The 21013-nt window shown below is 43.3% G+C and overlaps 1 protein-coding gene across 1 annotated transcript in view; it reads left to right on the forward strand.

Moving 5' to 3' along the window:
• Positions 1-13790, forward strand: part of LOC127014154 (calpain-8-like) — a 30281-nt gene extending 16491 nt beyond the window's left edge. The window contains exons 9-21 of the mRNA XM_050893296.1: positions 498-658; positions 1360-1535; positions 3543-3554; positions 5264-5475; positions 6054-6090; positions 6761-6826; positions 7764-7821; positions 8422-8486; positions 9712-9780; positions 11096-11174; positions 12088-12204; positions 12813-12871; positions 13767-13790. Of these exons, the coding sequence (XP_050749253.1) occupies positions 498-658; positions 1360-1535; positions 3543-3554; positions 5264-5475; positions 6054-6090; positions 6761-6826; positions 7764-7821; positions 8422-8486; positions 9712-9780; positions 11096-11174; positions 12088-12204; positions 12813-12871; positions 13767-13790 (1135 nt within the window). The remainder of the gene's footprint in view (positions 1-497; positions 659-1359; positions 1536-3542; positions 3555-5263; positions 5476-6053; positions 6091-6760; positions 6827-7763; positions 7822-8421; positions 8487-9711; positions 9781-11095; positions 11175-12087; positions 12205-12812; positions 12872-13766) is intronic.
• The last annotated feature ends 7223 nt before the right edge of the window (positions 13791-21013 follow it).

Here is a 21013-nt window from a genome sequence, read left to right on the forward strand (position 1 = left end):
TGCAGCATGAAGTGATCAAGGTCTGTCACTCATGCAAACCTAGTAGGAATGGTAAAAACAAACATTGACGATAGAATTAAAGCAAAACACCAAACTGAGACTGTTTTTCTACAGAGTGACACTTTCATAAGGGCCAACTCTTAGTCCCATTAAATGACATCTCCTTGCACATTTTGTTCCACCAGTTTTAGTGAATTTACTTATGAAGCATGATCCATGAGGGATTGCCCGCAGCTGGGGATGACAGAAAATGGTATAACTGAGCCCATAATGTGTAACAGCTGTTGAGAACAACTGTCTCCAGGAGATACAGCTCATTCAGGGAGTGGGAAATTTTGTTTCCCAAAAGCCAGTTCCAAGTTTCAGAGTTCAATTAAATGGGGCTTCGGGTAGCTCTGTAGTACCGATGTTTGCTGCCCTGTTGGGAGAGACATCCATTTGCAGTTGCCTTGACTGTTGCAGGCTGATGGACTAACCCTGGTCTTTCTGTGTGCCAGGATGGCATTTTTGGATTTTCAGAGGCAGTTCACCCGCCTTGAGATCTGCAACTTGACTCCTGACACGCTGACAAGCAATGAGGTCAATAGATGGGACCTGACCCTGTTTCATGGACAGTGGAGACGGGGTTCGACTGCTGGGGGCTGTCAGAACTACCAAGGTGGAGACCCAGCCAAGTGGGCATTTGGTGAAATACCAAACAAAACAAGCAAAAAATAAATGCTTGTGAACAGGAGGGGGCTTCGGTGGGATGGGCTTGGAGGTTCAGCTCTTTCTACGGGGTTTAGACAGTAAGCAAAAGCTTGGCAGTCTAAACGAAGATCTAATTCACACTTATTTCCTTGTCAGGGATTACCAACCCACTAAGCAGTTAATTCATGGCTGTATTTTTTCTCTATCTGCTTTTCCTGCTTACACGGCTTTTGCTACTGACTGGAGTAATCCTCCAAAGGGTTGGGTAGGCCAGGAAAATGTCACAGTTCAGTGGCAGTGTTGTTTTCCATTCATTTTCAGGTTAGACCTCTGGAGAGGCTGTCTGGCATTTGGTCCTCTTGCAACAATAACAGCCTTGGCCAAGGACACTTCCTGGAGATAAATGACTGGCTGGAATTAACGATATCAGCTCCTCCCTGTTGGTCATTACTCCCCAGGAAATACCTTGGTGCTTTGATTTGCCATGGCTCCAGTTGATATTCAGCATAGCTGTGAAAACATAAGACCATATAACATAATGGAAAGGACTGGAAAAACTCCAGGCAAAAGTCCTTCCAAAGAGATATTCTCTGTAATTCTAGTGACAGCCATCTTGGCTACAATGACAGCAAAATCTCCTCCTTTTTGTCGCGCCTTGGGAATTCTTAGCAACATACTGGACCAATCCCCAGTTTAAAATCCGGTTGGAAGAACCAGATGATGACCATGAAGGGAGTTTGAATGAGCCGTGCTGTACTATACTGGTGGGCTTGATGCAGAAGAACCGCAGGAGACAGAAGAAAATGGGAGAAGCTCTGCTTAGTATTGGTTATTCGCTCTATCAGGTAAAGTTTGTTCCTGATTAAAGGCTTTATTCCCTGTTCTGTTACGCTGGAAAAAATTAGCAATGTGCTACATCTTGACATTCAGCACTACACTTCAATAAGAACTGGGTTTTGCAAGATGATTCAAATCCTTCTCTCATTCCTTCCTGACCCACATAATATGGGAAGATTCAGATAAATTTAGGCTTAATTTTTGTCCCACTTTAACAGGAGAGCAGTGTAAAACTAGAGGCAATAATTTAGCAACGGTCTCATTGAGAGCCTTCTCTTACAAAATCTGAATGGGGGCAGGCTCAGGGTGCCTGGCAATTCCAGATAAGTGTTTCTGATTACAGCCTATCGTTAGTGCTCAGTAGTCACTTTCTTTTTTTTATTATTTTTCCCTTGCATTTGAAAATTGGTTTGATTCATTGTTTACCATGCTATTGTTCTGGTTCAGTAATTTTTTTTTTCCCCCTGATTCTCCCAGTGTTGCTTCTGTCTCTAAAAATATAATGTAGGGAAAAAATCTACAGTGTCACCTCTAATTTCTGTGATGTCGGGGGGAGAGAAGCAAATATAAGAATTTCCAACCAGTATTATCATTCCCAATATCATATCTGGAGAAAACCAATTAAATGTTGTATATATTCCACTGGATGAAGATCATTAACCAGCACAGGTGGGAGCAGATGGGAATGGCTGGCTTTTGCTAATATATCTTGTGCAGGATGGTTTAAAACTAGGAAAGGTTTTCCCTAGTGCCTAAGTATCTGCATACACAAATGATTCTCACTGAGCACATTTCTGAGTTGCCATCTGTGTGGTGCCAAGCACCCTGGCCTATTGACATCCTGAATTTGCACATAAAGGATGTTTGTCTGCTCATATCACTGTGTACAATCCTGGAGAAGTTAGCAGAGCTTTTGTGCTTTACATCTATTTCATCCCATCTGCCTCCTCTGTGTTCTTTTCCATAGTAGGGTAGACTTGGTGACTCTTAACAAGATGAAGACTTTCTTTTGAAAGACATGGCTGCTAAGTCATCTCAGGTAGACATCCAGGTATGATCCAAGTTACTTGGGTCATGCACTGTTGTAGATTTACATCATTGCAGCTGATGCTGTGGCTGAAGAGGCCCAGTTAGGACAGCATGGATGGTGACCTAAAGCAGATCTCTGTGCAGGAGAAGGTGAAAAGATGTATGCTCAAGTCTACCTGCCCTGCAGAGCTTTTGTAAGTCATGTAGCTCAAACTGCCTACTGACAATAACTGTAAGTGTGCCCATCACCAAGCTCCTGGCCTTCTAGTATGCTGGCTATAAAGAACAAGACCTCAGGTCTCAAGGGGCCATCTCAGGCCCCAGTATCATTGTATGGGTGATGTTTTCAAAAGCTCTTTTGGGACTTGGGAGGAATCTCTCTTAGGCTCTCACTGGAATCTGTGCTCTCAAGACAAATAAGTGCTTTTGGAAAAGCTACCTTATATTTGGAGGTACAAATTAAAATAGAAATTTAGTTAATTTAGGAAGGGCCAAATCTTGAAATTTGTTACTTGTTATAATTGCCTTACAACAATCTCATCATCCTCAGGCTGATTGCTAGTGACAGTAGCCTTATATTTTCATCATATTGCAGTAACAGTAGACTAGTAGATTTTAGGTCTGCTGTAATAAATTCTCAGTTTGTTTTTGGTTAGCAAAGTGGGGCTAACTTGTTGGCTTTCCTGACTAAACATTTAAAGGCTTATACAAATATTTCCAACCAATAGTGTCATTCACAACACCGTATCAGGAGAAAAGCAATTAAATGTTGTATAGATTCCTCTGGATGAAGATCCTGTTTTTCCTTTGGAACAGCTCTAGCACAAGCTAGAACTTCATGTATAACTGATACTACAATATGTGGTTGTAAATGAAAATGAAAAAAAAGTGTCTGAAGGAATCTTTATCTGATTTTTTTTTTCCCCCTAATGATAGATGCAAATATGTAGCAGCCCTTTAACATCATCTCTGTCTGTTACTTTCAGATTCCTCAGGAGGTATGTAATTTCTGCTGAAGACTTCTAGCCTCCAGATGGGCACCTCCTGTTGCACTGAAGAATTTAGCTACCAGGAAGACTTCTTCCTTACTAATGACGGCTCTTTTGGAGAGCTTTTTTTCTTGGATCATTGGACCAATATCTCAAGTTCTGAATAAACATTTCCAAGGGACTGGGGCACAAGGCTTTATTACAGACATCTGAGTCCCAGTCTTGACTCATTTATACTTGTTGAAATTTGGCTTCCACTAAGTTTGTGTAACAGAGGTCAGAATTTGTCAGTTTAGTACAGGTGAAGGCACAACAGGGTCTCTGCACTCTAAAGTCAAGAAAATGTAGCTAATGTTGTTTAGCAGAAATGCCAAACTCTGTGGATCCATTCCTTTTATAGTTCTGAGCTGGGGCTTCTGGTAATGAACAAACCCCACTCAACCTTCCCTAATCCTCCTAGATGTCAATACTGAGGTAAAGAGACTTTTCATTCCTGAAGAAAGAGACCCCAGCGGTGTCCGGCAGTAGGAACAGCCTGTACTCATTACTGAGGTCCAGCAGCCTGCGCTGCCAATTTTTCCTCGGCTTTTCAGCCCTTTTCTTCTCTCTCAGTAAATGAATGTGTGGTCATGTAGCAATTAACTATGTTCTTTTAACAGCCTTGCAGATGCAAAGGGAAAATGAACTTTATATATTGAAAAAGATATGGATCTCACTTCTTAATCTTTGCAGTCTCACTTAGTTTAAGATTGAGTGAGAAGAAAGGATGGGGCTGTTGAATAAATACCAAATCCAATCTTATCTTCAGAACAAAAGAGTAAAACCCCATATTTTTCTACAGCTTATGACAGAAAAACTGAATGATTATAAAATGTTTGGTGACATCTTTGTATGCTCTGATGTTAGACAGCCAGAAACCTTATCCGTATGCAATGTTCCCCACCCTGTGTCAACCACACAGCACTTTTTGTGGATCATTGAATCACACTTTTTGAAAGACATCCCTGTGGAGCAGAAGTCATGAATAGGTTTATAGCAGAGATGTTATTTTTACGCTACTGTTTCTTCCTACATCAGTGTTTTGTTTTATGAGTTATGCAATGTTTCACTTGCTTAAGAGTATATTGGTATTAAGGAAACGTTAAGTACTATTTTCCACATAATTCAAAGGAGTATCCTTAGTATTACTAATAGAAGTTGGGTAAATCATCTAATGTGGCCCCAAAAGTCTCACCCTTGTGACTACTACTTTGTCTTGTTTACTATTCTTTTCTGTCTGTTTAAAGAAATCGGAGACTATGTAATTAGGAGATTTATCCCATACCATAAACTGCTCAAAAATATTCTGAAATTTAAATTTTCCACAAGCAGTCTGTGAAAGCAAAAAATGCTCGATACATGGACAACTTAAGTGCAGCAGCTACTAGTTTGACCAGATAGAAGCACACATTATGATCTTTTTATTTATTTTACATCACAGATTGTAAAGAGGCATGTGAAAAGATAACCTTTACAGAGAAAGATCCTTGCCCCTTCTAATTATCTGCCTGTTTCGCATGACAGAACCCTGGTGGTTATCTTTTATGCCATCACTCATGGATTTATTATTTTATGCTAAGAAAAACTTGAGATGGCTTTAAAGCACTGAAATTGAAATAGGGTGGCTGGCTTACCAGTGAATTGTCAAATGGTTTCTAACAAAAACACATTTCCCACAGCTGGAAAATAACACAGATATTCATGCGAACCGTGCTTTCTTCACGAGGAACCAACCAGCAGCCCAGTCTGATCCTTATGTCAACCTGCGTGAAGTCTCCAGCCGCATGAAGTTGCCCCGGGGAGCGTACCTCATTGTGCCATCCACTTTTGAGCCTTACAAAAATGGAGAGTTCTGCCTGCGAGTTTTTTCTGAGAAACAGGCTAAAATGCAGTGCGTATCTTTTCTGTAAAGCCTCCTCTTCTGCTGGTGAGGCACATAAAGGAAAAGGTCAGGTGTTGCACCCGCATCCTGTGCTCTATCTTTTCCCTTAACCAGCAAAATACGCCCATTTCTAGGACCTGTTTTCTTACGTAGTCTACCATATGTGATACACACATCCGTGGTAGAGAGTCATGGCTCTTCAGACGGCCTCCACCAAGCACTCAAGTGGTAACTAGATCCCTCAGGTCTGTGAAGTAGAAGTTCCTGCAATTAAAGAGTGCAGGATTTGGGAGTATGATGATGAGGAGATGGTTTTGAAAAGGGTTGTATCAGTAGCAGCCATTGAATGAAAAACAGGAGTCTGGATACAAGACAGGAACAACAAGTCTGGATTTCCCAAGGAAAATATCTTCAAAGAGGTGGGACAGACAGAGGTGGGACGGGAGTGTGGGAAGCAGGAAACCTGGGGGCTTGTTCTGTGCATTCGCTAACACCTTGTATTAGAACAGCTTGTTTTGCTAATTATTTTAAAGGCAAATGGTAGACTCATCATTTCTGGTTTTATTTTTTCTTCTTTTTTTCCTTAGGATGATTGGTGATGTGGTGTCTGCAAAACCATATGAGGTAAATGTCTTAACTGGGCAGATTGTTTTGTTTTTTTTTTTCCTAGCAGACTTTTCCTTCATAATGTAGGGGCAAAACAGAGGCAAGATTTTTATTTCTCCCCTGAGCTGGGATCACAGTAGGTGTTTGTGCTCAGGAGAAATATTTTTTGGTTGTGGGGATTCTTAACATATCTCCATGTCCTAGTTTCATGTGCATTTTCATGCCCCTGTGGCACAGAAACTGCACGCTGGTAGACTGGGCTGGAACACATTAAATTGTCCTTCCATCTAGCACAGGCAGGAGAAGGCGGGGAGGGCACAGAATGATCCTTTCCATAGAAACAAATAGTATTCCTGAAGCCCGAGAGAAATTGCAAAAGCAGACTTCCAAGGAACTGGTGAATTGCTATGGCCAGGTGCAGCAACATTTTCACTGCAGCTATTTTATGAAACTATCTTGGTAGCAGAAGAAAACTTTTTCATCAGTCTTAGAAAGTATTTACTCCCAAATGAAGCCAGCCCCTGGCTGGTTGTGATTTAAGTAGTACCTCTGTTTTGCTATTGCTGCAGAGCAAGTGCTCATTTTCCGTTGCTGTAAATAGTCCCCTGTAAAGCTGCTTTACGATATCCACAGCTCGCTTTCTAGAACCACCTTGTAAACCACACTCTCGGTCATCTTTTTCCTCTAGCCTCATGTTGATAACAAAGACATAGATGATGAGTTCAAGACTCTGTTTCAAAAGCTCTCTGGAGAGGTAAGTGGATTAAAGTGAAAGAAAAAGACTGGGACCTCTCTGTTATGATTATGCAAATATTTGACTTGCCGATTCCTTTTACTGTCTGGTCTTCAGAAAACCAAGTGGTTCTCCCCTTTCATTAACTCACAGCTTCAGTTCAATTTATTTTACAATAGAGCAGTTTTACTACATTGTTCCTCTTACTGGTGCAAGATGTGATTTGTTCCCTCGGTAATGCAGGGCATGGAATAACTTTGAAAATAGGGATGATGGGAGTGAGGACTGTGAAAATATTATCCCACAGTGAAATAAATTACCTGTGGAGTTAGCGTATAATTCTGATGATTGCCTAGTTGGCCAATTCCTTCCTTTTTGTTTAGAAGCCCCAGGAATCAGAAAACTGTTGGCTGAACTTTCTATTTATTCTGTTTGACAAACCTCAGTACCTACAAAGCCCTGCTGCGCTATCCTGTGGCTGTCATGTCAGATTTTCTCTTAATGAACAGGTGGCCACTGGCATCAGAGAGGGAAAACATCTTGTTAGTTAGAAAGACCTTTCTGAGTTTTGAGAGGGCAATTTTACTATTCTTTGGTTGTGGTTTCCATAAGCCTGGAAAATCTCAAATGCTCTCCTGAACCTCCTTAGCTGATAAAGAAGGCAGTCACCCAATACAGTCAAACCTGTTAAAAAGTTAACTTTTACTGGGTCATGTCACCATGGCACCTAACAAACCACTTATTTCCCATTTGAAAGACTAGGAAATATTCATGGTTTCTGAGGATCTCCTCTGTGTGATGTCTGATGGTAAATGTAAAGTGTTAGAAAAAAGTTAAAGGTTTACATGCCTTAGATATGGAAGGAAAATAGTCTCTGGATGTCTGACAGCAAATGAATATAGCTTGTTTCAAATAATTTTTGTGTTAACACCTGAAGTATGTTTTATTTTCTGTCCAGGACTGTGAAGTGACTGCAATTGAACTTCAAACTATCCTAAACCGGGTTTTGGCGAAGAGTAAGTAACGTTACGTAGTTCCCATTGAACAGAGCTGAGAGGCACATGCTGAAATGATGAGACATAAAGTTGCTCTTTGCTCAAGAGTGAACGTCTGTGCCTGGGTCCATCAGCACACAGATGGGATCTGTGCTAACAAAACCCAGCTCTATCAGCTAAGGTTGATAAAAAAAACAAAACCAAAAACCTGAGTTTGTGTCTGCCCCCAGCTGAGTTTCTCCGGGCTTGTTGAACCTCTGATATGGGGGGAAGAAATATCACCTGGCACTCCCCTTCCAAGCGCTGATGTCCCAGCTGGTGTCATGCAGAGACACTGTATTTCCTGTACCTTCTTGGGAGGACCACCTTGGGAAGATATAATTATGCTGCTGCATAACTTCTGTGGACAGATAGAGGCTTACCACCCCCAAAAAGAACAGCATCCCCTGCCCCATGCCAAAAAAGCCATGTTAATCAGCTGAAGAGAAATAGTGGAAAAAATGGCAGAGCATTTACTTTACTAACAAGATTTTAAGGTAGCTGACATCTCCAAGGTTGTCTGCAGAAAAATATTTGTCTAAAAGTATTGCCGACTTCGATTTTTACTTCATTTTTATACAGGAAAGGATATTAAAAGTGATGGATTCGACATTAACACTTGCAGGGAGATGATCAGCCTTTTGGATGTATCCTTTGAATGTCATTTCATCACCTTTGAAGTTTCTGGATCTCCTTTGCAAAACTTCCTGACAAGATGGGCTAAGTTTACACTTCTGTTGTTCAGGCACGTGGCTGGAGGCATAAAATTCAGCCAAGCAGCTCTGTCAGCCTAGGGTGGCAGAAACCTGAACCATTTAATCATCGGCTGCTTCTCTGACCTGCTCTGCATCTCTCATTGCTTAAACTTTTCCCGAAAAATAGCAGGGAGAAGAAGCAGGGACCTTCTGCCTGGATACACCTGTGCAGTTTTGGATGCATACACAGCGTGCTTGGCAGGAGGCAAGTTTTAAGCACAAACTCAACTGCCATCTCTAAGTCAGGTACTGTTTATAGAGCACAGCACTCAAAAGACAGGCTGGAGAGCCTGTTCAGAGGGGGAAGGCTAAAAGTACATGCTGTGCCTGCCTCCCTTCTGCATAGCTTGTAGGACACATGGGAGCTAATAAGCTTTGTGTAGCCAAGGGAAAAGGAGAGGTCAGCACATCTGCCCAGTACTCCTTTGACATGCTGGGAAGGTAGCCAGTGCAGTGGGAGGGACAAGAGCCATGCTGTCAGCATTACGCTAATGTTCGTCTCATGACATGGTCATGTTGAGGTCAGCAGGGATTAGCTGTGGATCTTGTGGATCACCGGCTGTTAGGAGAAGTGATGCCTTTGCCCTACACTCCACAGTCTTCCAAACCCAATTGGGCAACTCAATGAGTACAGCATCATGGGGGCCAACTCCCTGTCTCTGCATAGTTTTCCATAGGAAGGGATGTTCAAGGTCCTGAAGGACACGGGGGAAGACTGTGTAGCCTACTATTGACTCCCTGTGTTCACTTGCAGTTCCTGCCTCTGGTTTCTAACACTTGTCCGCTGCGAGGCTGGTCCTTTTTTCCCGTAAGGACTCTAATCTGCTGTTAACTGTACAAAATGTGAGTGGAACTAATCGTGCTTATATATTTAGCAATCCCATATATCATTCCTTGAGAGTGCAGATAGCCTAGAAATTCTTGGCATGCCTTTAGCTAAGCAAATGTAAAGCTGTGGGCATGTCTGTATGAGACGGAGATGCATTACAGATGAGAACTAACATGGCATTAAGATGACACTGTGGTGGGTGATTTGTTTTTATCAGAACTGGTTGCTCTCCAATTTTGCTAAGGATAGAGGAGTCCTGTTTTTTGAACCATACCTTAACATCCCCAGACCAATGGGACCGGCACCTTGGGACTTGTAGAATTCAAGACACTTTGGATGAAGATTCAAAAGTATTTGGTAACATAATATTTCTCGATGTCTCCCCTTCCCTCTCAGCTCTGAAGTACAGATCCAGAACTGAGTTAAGCCATCACAGGCAGATATACTTGGAAGCCTTACTTCTCATGGCTGGAGTTTGTTCCAGGGCTCAGAAACACCTTTGATTTAAAAGGGCACAAGCAGATCCTCTTTTACCTTGGCCCCACCACTCTTCATAATTTGCAATACCTTATGGAAAGCTAGATTAACCCTCTTTCATTGTTGGCAAAGACTGCTCTCTCTGCTGCCTGCTATATTAAAGCTCATATGAACATATCTCTGCTGTTGCAATATGTTACATCACCAGCTGAGCACCAGCAAACACAAGAAACACATATTTTTAGGACCTACAAAAACCTGGCTTCGTATTTTTTAAATCTTGTAGAAGTGCTGAATTATTTTTCTGGCAGAGGATTTAATATCCCAAGAAGTTCACCCAGAATTGAGCAGTCTAAAGGAAGGTCAAATTTGGACCTGCTTTGTTTGACAACATCCCTTTCAGGCAAGCCTGCTGCTACTGTTCTTGATGCTGATCAGCACAGAGCATCTCTCCTGGAGGTTTGTGAAGAGGTGTTGGGTTCATGAAGCACTGGCTCTGTCCTAGGGCTGGCGTCAGCAGAGCAAGCCCTGAGAGCCAATTCCAGTCTAAGCTGTAGGTCTGGGTGGCATCTAATTCTGGATAATAAACCTGCTGGCAGTAGGAAGCATCTGTCATCGTGTCTGAAATATTAAGCAAAATGGACTTTGTCTGTTGCAGTGTTTGCCAAATGATAGGATATTTTCCTCAATGGCCTGTCTGCCACCACGTAACATGAAGGCAGGCAGGCTGCCAGCCCATGGGAATGTGTTTCCCAGTCTGCCTTGCTTGCCAGTAGCTACTTGAAACATTTCCCTTGCTCATTAATATTTCAAAGAGTAGGAGCTTGGGCTGGTAGGGGCAGGCCCTGTTCCAGCCATCAGAAACCTGAAGCTGAGTCCGCACAGCAGAGTGATGGTGTGGACGCAGCAGAGGTAGGCATGGTTGTCCTGGCATTAAACTAGCTACACAACAGGGAGGATGGCAGGGCATGGGCTGCAGAGTGAACTAGCAAACCAAGGTTAAACCCTAGAAGAGCCCTGATTATTTCATTCTGGCTGCTAACCCCTGGTGAGCCTTGTGTTACCATGTCTTCGCTACTGCTGTTACCCAGCTATGAAAGCAAAAACCTGCCTGCCTGTGCTTGCACCATCGCATTGCTGCACAGGCACACATTGAAAAGCCATCTCCACATTCCCTCATTCCCCTCTGCTGCAGGCAATCTATAAGAAAGTGGACAGTGACTACTCCGGTACCATCGACTCCCATGAGATGCGAAATGCCCTCAGAGAGGCAGGTGAGTACGCTGCTCAGGGACGCTATTGGATCACCAAACATCGGAAGAACAGTGGAGCCTTTTAATGGCTTTGCTCCCCTCCTGTCTCCTAGATCACAACATTGCCAGTGCCATTCTCCCTTCCTGACAGTCACATACTGCTATGTCCTTTTGCTGTTATATACATCAAAACCCATCCTCTGTTCTGCATTATGAACCACTGATATTTTTGTCCATGCTGTGACCATTGCTTATCCATCTGATTATTACTTGCTCTATTTTTGGCCTCATTATTTCCTAATCTAACTGTCCTCTTTCAGAGCTATGTCCAAATCCTTTTTTTCCTTCATTTCCTCCCACCACCTTTCTCTACACTAGAGAAGGTGCAAGCCTGATCAAGGCATGCCTCAATGATATCCTCTCTGATGTGTGCTATTCACTTTTGGAGCAGTGCTTGCCAGCTCAGGGTCATCTAGAGGAGCACTGTTTTTTTGATCTGTCTTGTGCTTGGTGGAGTTTATGTGAATGATCCAGAGACAGAAATAGCACTAATATGGGCCTGAATAAAGCCCAATGTGTTATGTGAGCAATTGGCTCTACTGCAATCACTGCTATTCAGCTGCAGCGCCAAGACTCACTAATTAGGGGTTTATCTGGGGAACATAGGACTGGTTATGCTGTGAAACAATGTGAAATATGCAGTCTGACAAAATGCTGTGGGAGAACTTTATGCCTCTCTTCACCCAGCACAATGGGCTTTGGAAAGGACCCACAGCAGAGGTGGGTGATGGAGTCCAACAGACCTTCTGGGAGGAATAGTCCTCAGTCCTTCACCCAGGTCTGCCTGCAGCTGCAGCAGTCCATGGATAAGTGACATCAAAGACAGCATAATAACCTGCTGTGTCAGTGATTCATGTGCTTCCTATGCCTTCAGGTTTCACGCTCAACGATCAGGTGCAACACAGCATTGTTATCCGCTACGCCTGCAGCAAGCTGACCATTGATTTTGATGGCTTCGTGGCCTGTATGATCCGCTTGGAGACCATGTTCAGTAAGTGCCTCCGTTCGTCAGCCTGAAAACTTTGCAGTTTCATTAAGTATTTGGTGTCTTTTAACTGTGAATGTAGCAAATTACATGGAAATGTGAGAGTGCCAGCAAAATTGTGTCTGTTGGAGAAAGCAGCAGAGAAATAGCAAAAGCCTTTTTGTCTGAATGACCATGGAGGGTGGGGGACATGTTTTCATAACCTACCATGCTCTTCTGCTTTACAGACATCTGCACTTTATGGTCAGCACTCTGGCCCCCAAGTTGTCCCAGCTCCTATAAATGGTACCATTTATCATTTACAGTCCTTACTCAGACCTGATTTACAGGTTTGTCCCCAGATCATACCAGATGCTACCGCATCAGATTTTATAGTTGTCCTGCTGCCAACTCTCAGTTTGCTGCTGTAGATCTGACTATTCCACCCCATGAAGTGGCTTAGAAATGACTTGTAAGAGGAAAGAACAGCTGTAATATTATCTTACAGAACCAATCTAGATTTCCAGTAGATCATGGCAAAAAGCCAGACCTCTACATTTTGTCAGGCAGTGATTCTCTACATGCCAAACTCTGTGGTTTATATCCAATTTTTTTTTCCCTCTTCTACTTTTCAGAAGTGTTCCATCTCCTGGACAAAGACAAGAGTGGAGTCATCCAACTCTCTCTGGCTGAGGTGAGGCTGGTCAGATTGAAATACCATGTGGTTAAGTTACAACAAAGGACCATGCTAAAATACATTTATTTAAAATCACTATTATAAGTTGTAAACTCAATAGTGATTCAAAGGGAAAGTTTGTTTATGTGAAAAGGTTCTGCAGCTCGGAAGGCCTGTCTGAATTAGTAGAATGAACATTTACCTTATATGAGCAAAAAAGTAAAGATACATTCAAACCCCCTAAGGTTGCTTGGGAAGATGCTTACACTGTGTTTCACTGTCTACTTTTAGATGGCAGTGGTCAATTCATTAGAAAACACACAGCAGGGAACTGTTCTTGTCTGGCAGAGAATGTACTGATCAACCTGCCAGAATTAGAAGAGACCTTTTAAGATGCCAGGTCTTTTTTTCCCCACATTGTTTTAATGCAAATTTCTCCTATTGAAGCTGTAATAAAAGCAATCAGCTTGAGTCTTACCTTTGCAGAATACAAATATATCTCAGGAAACAGCTGGAAGGGGCCCCAAGAGGTCCATCCAATTAGTCCTCTCAGCTGAAGACTGGCTCGAAGGGAGGAGGATGGCTAGGAAGCCCTGTGACCCTCAGTCACAGTTAGTTAAATCTAGTTGAAATTGTACATTGCATACTCCGACCCTAGAATTTTTCAAAGGTCATGCAGCTTGCCCTGGAGAACTGGTCTTCCCTTGGAAGAGACCCCACTTGCAATGTCTAAGGCTGATCCTGGCAATAAATTTCCCTGAAGTTCCAGAGCAGATGGATCCTACATGTACAACAGATTAAAACACAGCTCCAGCCTTTCCCAGCTTGTTCTCCCAGAGCCGTGGTAGAGTGCCCCAGTGGCATCCTGTGGACCTTCCAGATGGTCTGACTCCTTGTTCTGTTTCTCCCTCAGTGGCTGTGCTGCACACTGGTTTGAAGCGCGGTTGATGAATTCAGCAGAGACCTCTGAGGCTCTTCTGAACATGGAACCACTCGTTTGGCTTCTCCTTGTTATGAAAAGCAGAGAAACAAACTTGTTTTTATTATTGGCAAGTTATTTTAAGCCCACTAAAAATGAAATGATCTCCTGTCAGTTATAAAATAAATGCACTCTTGAACAAAAAAAGATAAGCAAACCCAAACCCAACCTCCTTTACTTTTCCTGTCCAAAGAGTATTTCTCTGTGTCATGCTGAAATGTCACAAATTTTGACTTATCACAGATGGGCCCAGGTGGCTTTGGTTTGAGTTCTGACTGTGCATTAAAGTTCAGCAGTGTTCAAAATCCTGGAAGGGATCTCCATTGCCTGCGATGTCCAGCATATGTTTCACAGAGAGAAACCCATGCTCGGAGCGTGGGTGAAATTTGTGTTGCTGCTCTGGTCTGGCTACCTCCCTTCCCAGCCAATTGTCCACTTGGGGTGTGCCATGCACCCGCAGAAGCTGGGGGTGAGGAGCTCAGAGGCAGACGATGAGCTGCTGAGAGCACAGAGGAATCGGGCATGGACACAGCCCTCAGGATGAACAGGGAATCAAGCAAACGTGATGGCACTCCTCCACGAGTCTCGACTCAGTCTTCCAGGAAGAGCAGAGAGGATGGAAGGCCATAGGCAGTTGCTGCAGTTATTTTAGCTGAGGTCTTCTTCTATGAATGCTTGTCCATACACATATTTCAGTGCCCAAAGATGGGGTTTGGAGTTTTTTAGGAGGTGAGTGACTGGAGCTCAGAAGCTCATGAAGGCAAGTGTGAGGGGAGGAACATAAAATGTGTGTGTAGGGGGTCTAGGAGCTTGAGTGTGCAAGGGATGTACTAATGTGGATCACAATTTAAAGAAGAAACTGAAGCTAATAGTCACTGGCTAACAGTGTTATGCTTTCTTAAGATCTTGTAAAACCTTTGTCCTTTAAAAAACCTCTCTGCATTTAATTTTACAGTATTATAAAGAGTAATAGCGTAGCAATGCAGGCAAGATAATCTAGCAGTCTTTTTTAGCAATTGGGAAGTATTTCTCTAACTCGCAGTAATGATCTGACAAGATGACATGTCTTTGACACTTCTCCCCGGGAGCAGAAGGAGTGCAGGCAGAGATCTGTGTCCCCAAAGCAGACATGGGGCCAAGGCTCCGTCCCCCTCTCTCTTCAGTGTTGTGTTTGAGAGGGCCTTTCTCCACGCCTGCTTGTTCCTAAGCTCTTTCTTTAAGCAGGAAGAAAGCTGTTGTTCGGTTCCTGTCTCTGAACACAGAATGCCTCGTGACAAACCCCAAGCCTCTGCTTGACATCTCTCAGCATATCTTCTTGGTGCTGGCTACAGCTGTCTGACTGAAAGGGATGTAGGACCTGTTTCAGTGCATGGGTCTGCCTTTCTAATAGATGGTATTCGCTGCTCTCATTTAGAGGTCCTCTCCCAGTAAAAGAGAAATAAATACTTAATTCAGGTTGCAGGATGAAAACAGCCGGCGGGGGAACCATAGGCTTTCTCCTGCTGTTCCTGTGTATGTATCACTGGCAATGACATGCATGCAGCTGTCTTAGGTTGCCACCAGTTTCTCATGGTAGGTATTTGCCTGCTGACTAACAATAGACATCTACGTACCTCCACCTGCCTGGAAGACAGCTACCTGGGGCAAGCTGAGGTCTCCAAAACCTTGAGAATTTTCTGGTGAATGCTATGCCTGTTCAGTAAGATGAATGTGTCCTTCCCTGCCCTATATCTTGAGTATGCAACACATCTCCTTACTAACCATGCAGCAGAGTGAGCTAACTGCTTGCAGCTTCAGATTTGCTTTCTGCTCACATGCGCTATTCATGAGTTCATTCCAATTATGATCACAGAGAGGCCTCTCTCCACAGGACTGGGAAAACTCAAATATACGCAGAAATGCATTGCATGCTCCCAGTTCTTCTCCCTTTACATCAAGCAAGATGCCCCCACCACAATAATTCTCATAGTTATCTCAGTGACTGTCACCCTCCCATACGGGATGGGCAGAGTGCTGCACTCCATCTTCCTTTATCTTTGGGAAGCAGGCAGCTCCACAGGAGCCACCTCCTTTTTCATTTGTTCTTTGAGCACAGCACTTGGCTATCAGGTCTCAGACAACAACTGCTCAAAAATAAGCCTTTTCATGGGATTGAATGCGCTTCTGCTTTTTACTTGACGCATCTGCAAAAAGATGATTGAAGTCCACCTTATTTTCCTTCCTTGTGCTGCAAGCTGAACAAATGTCTGTGCTCATCCGTTCTCCCAGTTAGTCCTGATGGGGCTAAAATCCCTTTTGACTAAAATGCGTGCAGCAGCTCCTGTGGAAGCAGTGGGGCATGGTGGGCTGAGCCAGGGCTTGGGCGTCTGGACTCTGCACTCTTATGCCCTGCATGTTGGCCGTACTTCATTTTCGGAGCTGTGAAGCACTGCAGGTCCCATTAGATTTGAGTAGCTCAGTCACGGCGAATTATAATGCAGGCAAGACACAAAGGTTCATGAATTTGTGATACGTTCCCTGTCACTATGAAAACCGTGCTGCATGGCATTCTCAGCACTTTATAAATAAAGTGGGGCAAAAGAGACCTCCACGGAAACTCTGCAATGGCTCTTCAGATCTTTCCTTTCTCTCTCCACTTTCCCATAGAAATGTTTTCATTTGCACTGCAGCCTTGTGAACTGAAAACTTGAACTCTGTACATTGCTCCTGTAAAATGTGATTCACATTAGACCATGTTCAGAGTTCCAAGCTCCTTGTGCACTAATTGTCTTGTGGTTGCCTATAGAGGAACTTCCCATGGGTATAAATCCTACCACATCAGCATCTGACACCAGCTTTGCACCAGAGTAAATGTCTGCATGAGGTGCAAGACAATCACAGGGATTTGGGATTCTGCCTACGAGCTAGGAGGATAAAAAGAATCAACCTCGTACATGCAATTATCTGTCACCTGCTCATCCTCCCAGAATGGGAGATTTACAGAGGGATCTCTCCTTTCCATCACTGCAGGCTAATGATCAGATCCATGACTTACGAGTAAGCACAGAAGGAGCAGTCCTTTTCAAACTCCTTTTTGTTCTTTACTTCAGACAATCCCGCTGAACCTGACTCAACGGTATGTTTTAGTTCTTCATTTCCATACAGTTCAGACAACCTGGCAGGCCTGGAAGCGCTGAGATACTGTGAGCATGTTTTTCCTTTCCATTTTATTCAAAATGCATCCAAAATCCCAGCCTGCTGTTGTTGTTATCCCAGCCTAAGCTTATAGACTGGAGATTCAAATAAAGTCCATAAAAGCAAGCAAGATTCTGGGTGCAAAAGGAACCCAAATTCCAAAGCTTTTGAAGTTTCTCCACCACTAATGATGTCCCCAGTGATAGTTAATCTTAAAGTGGTGCCCTGCTACTGCCTGACAAGCTTGTTGCCATGGTGTCTGTCTCTCTCTGTATAACTGGCACGTACAGCATAAAATCCTCTCTTTCTTTAATAGAGCAAATTACTTCACTTGTTACTGTTGGCCGCTCATTAACTCCTTCCTCCGTCTTTGAAATCTTTGATGCAGCTCTCGCCTGAAGTGCAGGCCCCCATCACCGCAGCATCACCTGCCTGTGTGGGCAGGAGGGCTTGGCTGGTGTGGTTCTTGGGGAGGGTTGTGTTGGAAGAGAAAGAACGTGAAGCAGAAAATAATCGGTAGGAATGGATCTGGAAGATGGACTAAAGAAGCACCTGAACAGATGCTGGGATAACAGCCAGGAAGAAGCTGAATGAATCAGCTTTTTGTCCATGCAGGAGCTGAACATGTCAGAAACTGAAGAAAATGGTTTCTTCTTTGATTCTTGCTGCTTTCAGGGAAGAAGGCATGTGCACTCTCTTCATAATACACAGGGCTGACTTAGAAAAACAAATGCTCTTCTCTTATTTGGAAAACTCTGTAAAACATTGCTGGTTTTGTCTATTTGCTCACTTCTAAATGTGTAAAAATTACATTGTTGGCTCAAGGGGTGATTCATGTATTTCTTCTAACCCACCTCCTATTCACTCAAAAAGAACCCCCCAAACCAGTGATGCTTTCTTTAAGTTCAAGCTAGCTGATCTCCTCATATGATCCCTCACCAAATTAGGTTTGCCTAGGCTAGTTTAAATGGAGTAGCTTGATCTAGCTCTTATACAGAAGATAACAGTGAGGGACTTCTTCCAATATGTTAAAGCATTTCAGGGTTCCCTAAATTCCCACATCCTTTTTGGTATTCTCTCTCTTATTCTCCTAACTGCACAGACGGTCACATTTTTATCTCTGCTGTATGCTTCTTGTCAGCTGATATGGTAAAATGTTTCAGTGTTCCTCTGTTATATGTAAAAAACCCACTGAAGCTGATTTTGAAGGGGAATTTCCATTATCCTCCTCAGTTGTTCACTCCCTGCCAGCCAAGACACAAACCATACCCTGATAATAGGGTCTATACTGGTGCTCCGGACCTGATACATCACCATCAGTTGCTGAGGTGGAGCATCAGGAACAGCTACTGGCAAGAGGAACATCACCCAGGTGCTCTGCTGAGGCCACATACCACTTTGAAGCAGCTCACATAACACAGGTACGTGGGGCACAGAGTCCCCAAGAAAACTGCTAGGCTATCCATGTAGAAAGCACCACAAATCTTTCCAAAGATGTGTCTTCATTGCGTCGTAAACACATGAGTACACTAAACACATTTCAATGTAAGTGGGTGTTTTCTCTGTGTCTTTACTCAACCCTGTAGCTCCATGGGGACACTACTGAACTTCCCAACATGAATGTCGCTGCCCTGGCAGTGGCATCACAGACTATGAAGAGAAAATAAGCAACCGAGCTCCGTGCCATTGAGGGCTTGTATTTAGACACAAAAGCAAAGAAACTGATTTATTATTAGGTACCCATAGCTCTCATTGCCTTTCACACCTCTGAAAGAAGTCAGGCTACTTCAGTCTGCTGAAGCTTTTAAAGGAAAAAGAGAGTAGGCAGTGTGACATTGCTTTAATTATAAAATCATCAGTGCTCTCTTTAATAATTAATGGAATCCTTTTGCCACAGCTTTGCTACATGTAGCACAGGATTTGGGATTTCCAGAGATTTTTAATTTCTGTGTCTTATTTTCTCTGCACATCCTCACTGCGTGACTAGCCACCACTCCTAGGCCAGTTCTTGGGCACAGCTCTCTGGATACCTGGACTTTAATGTCATCCATCTTTAATGTCATCCATGTAGGCTTGACCGGAAAAGAAAATCTTTCCTTTTATTTAAAGAGATTTATTTGCTAATTGATATCAGTAAGATATCTGGCACAGTCCCTAAGCTAACTAGCTTAAAGCTGTATGTGTTTGTAAAACTGTATATGTTTTCCCAAGTTGTAATCACACTCTTAGACTGCTGTATAAATTTACCCAGCACACATGCCAAAGCAGGTATGATCTCTTGGGGGTTTAGCAGGGCTTTGTGACCAACACAGTTTATGGCAAATTGTGTTTTGCTATGTTTTAAAAGCTCATCATATTTGCTCATTAATTTGCAGGGAGTTGGAGCTCAGGAAATGCAGTGTTCGTCAAACACAGGATTGATTACTGGCAGTGGCCAGCGTTGTGGCAGGCAGCGGGGCATCCTGCAGGGTCTCTGTGCTGGAGTGCAGTGGCATTCCTGGGGGCTGTTCCAGTGTGCAGGTTATGTCACATGAAGGATGCTCCCCTCTGCCTTGGGTGGCATCTTCTGCTGGGGAAGCCTTGCCTAGGAGATGGTAACCGTGAGTACAGAAAACTAGGAAAATATTTTCAGTTTCAGGAAGAATCAGCATGGAATTAATTAAACAGAAGAAAGGAGATTAAAGGAAAAATGAGAAAATGATAAAGTATCAACCTGACCTCTAATTTGTAAAGCACCTTTAGTCAAAATCTTGAGAGAAGGAGCTGTCTGAAGCAGCAGTTGTGAACTTAATAATAATGAAGCTGATTCCAGCAAAGAGTGCCAGCCTTCTACATGTTAATTTAATTTGAACTCGTCTCAGTTTTGGGTTGGGATTTTTTGTGTGTATGTGCTTTTATACATGCTGATAATGTTTGAATTTCAGACGTGCTGGTCTGGTGCATGAAAACTTGAATGAGAAATTATCTAACCAAATTTTAGTGTCCAAGCTGACTAGATCACAAACAATGAACAAACTTTATGGAAAGAGAAAATAAAATTAATTTCACAGTTCATGCCTTGCATTGTGTGATGATACTAGTAACATGAGTAACAAGAAAAAATCATGACTTAAAAGATTATGTGGGTCACACCAGGGATTTCCTGTGTGTTCTGTCAAGTTAGTAGAAAGGTTAAGTGCAGCCTTCTGAATTAGGAGCTTGAGGTTCAATTCTCTTCGCTAGTGACTTCCAGGGTATCCTTGGGGCATTCACTGAAACTGCCCCGCACCTGCATTCAGACCCCGACTCCAAAGCTGCACTGCTCAGACTTGCCTGTGTTCAGTCGCTGCCTGCCTGTGGAGATACCTCCACTCAGAGGTGCTGCAGATTTTGTACTGGAGCTGCTGATGTCCCTGACAGCTATGTTTCTCTAAATGTGCAGAAATATTTAAGTTTTGACAGTTTTCAGGTTTTGGCATCTAGCTCAGACTCAAGGCTAACCAGGTTCCAAGTACTAGATGTTTCTCTAGGAAAGAATCCTCTGAGAGACTCAGTCCAAGAGGCACCTCTGAGGATGCCTAAAGCATCTCAGGAGAATCCAGTTCTTTTTGAAACACAGTGATAGCACTGCTTTCATCTGAAATATGTCTATGGAGAAGTTGTTTCCCTTCTGCTTTCACTCTCCTCCCATACATAGTGGTGTAGTGGTTTAAGCACTTAACTAGGATGGATGTGAGAAGCTCTGCTTCAAGCCCCCCTTCTCTCTAGATGATGCAAGTCAGCATCTCCTGTCCCCAGGAGAGGCTCTACCACTTAGCCCAGGGGTGATATTGGAGGGGAGGTGCCTCTCAATTCTTCCTCTGGAAGTTATGCCACTATACCAAAATAGATTCAAATATTTACATGCCAGGAATACAGGAAGCCTGGGTGAAAAGGAGCACTCTGAGGGGTAGATCTCCTCCATGGAGCAGTGTAGCCTGAGGTCTGACCCAAAAGTAGTGCTGATCATGGGTGGGAGCTCAATGCAT

This window comes from Gymnogyps californianus, chromosome 3, assembly GCF_018139145.2.
Source record: "Gymnogyps californianus isolate 813 chromosome 3, ASM1813914v2, whole genome shotgun sequence".
NCBI classification, from domain to species: Eukaryota; Metazoa; Chordata; class Aves; order Accipitriformes; family Cathartidae; genus Gymnogyps; species Gymnogyps californianus.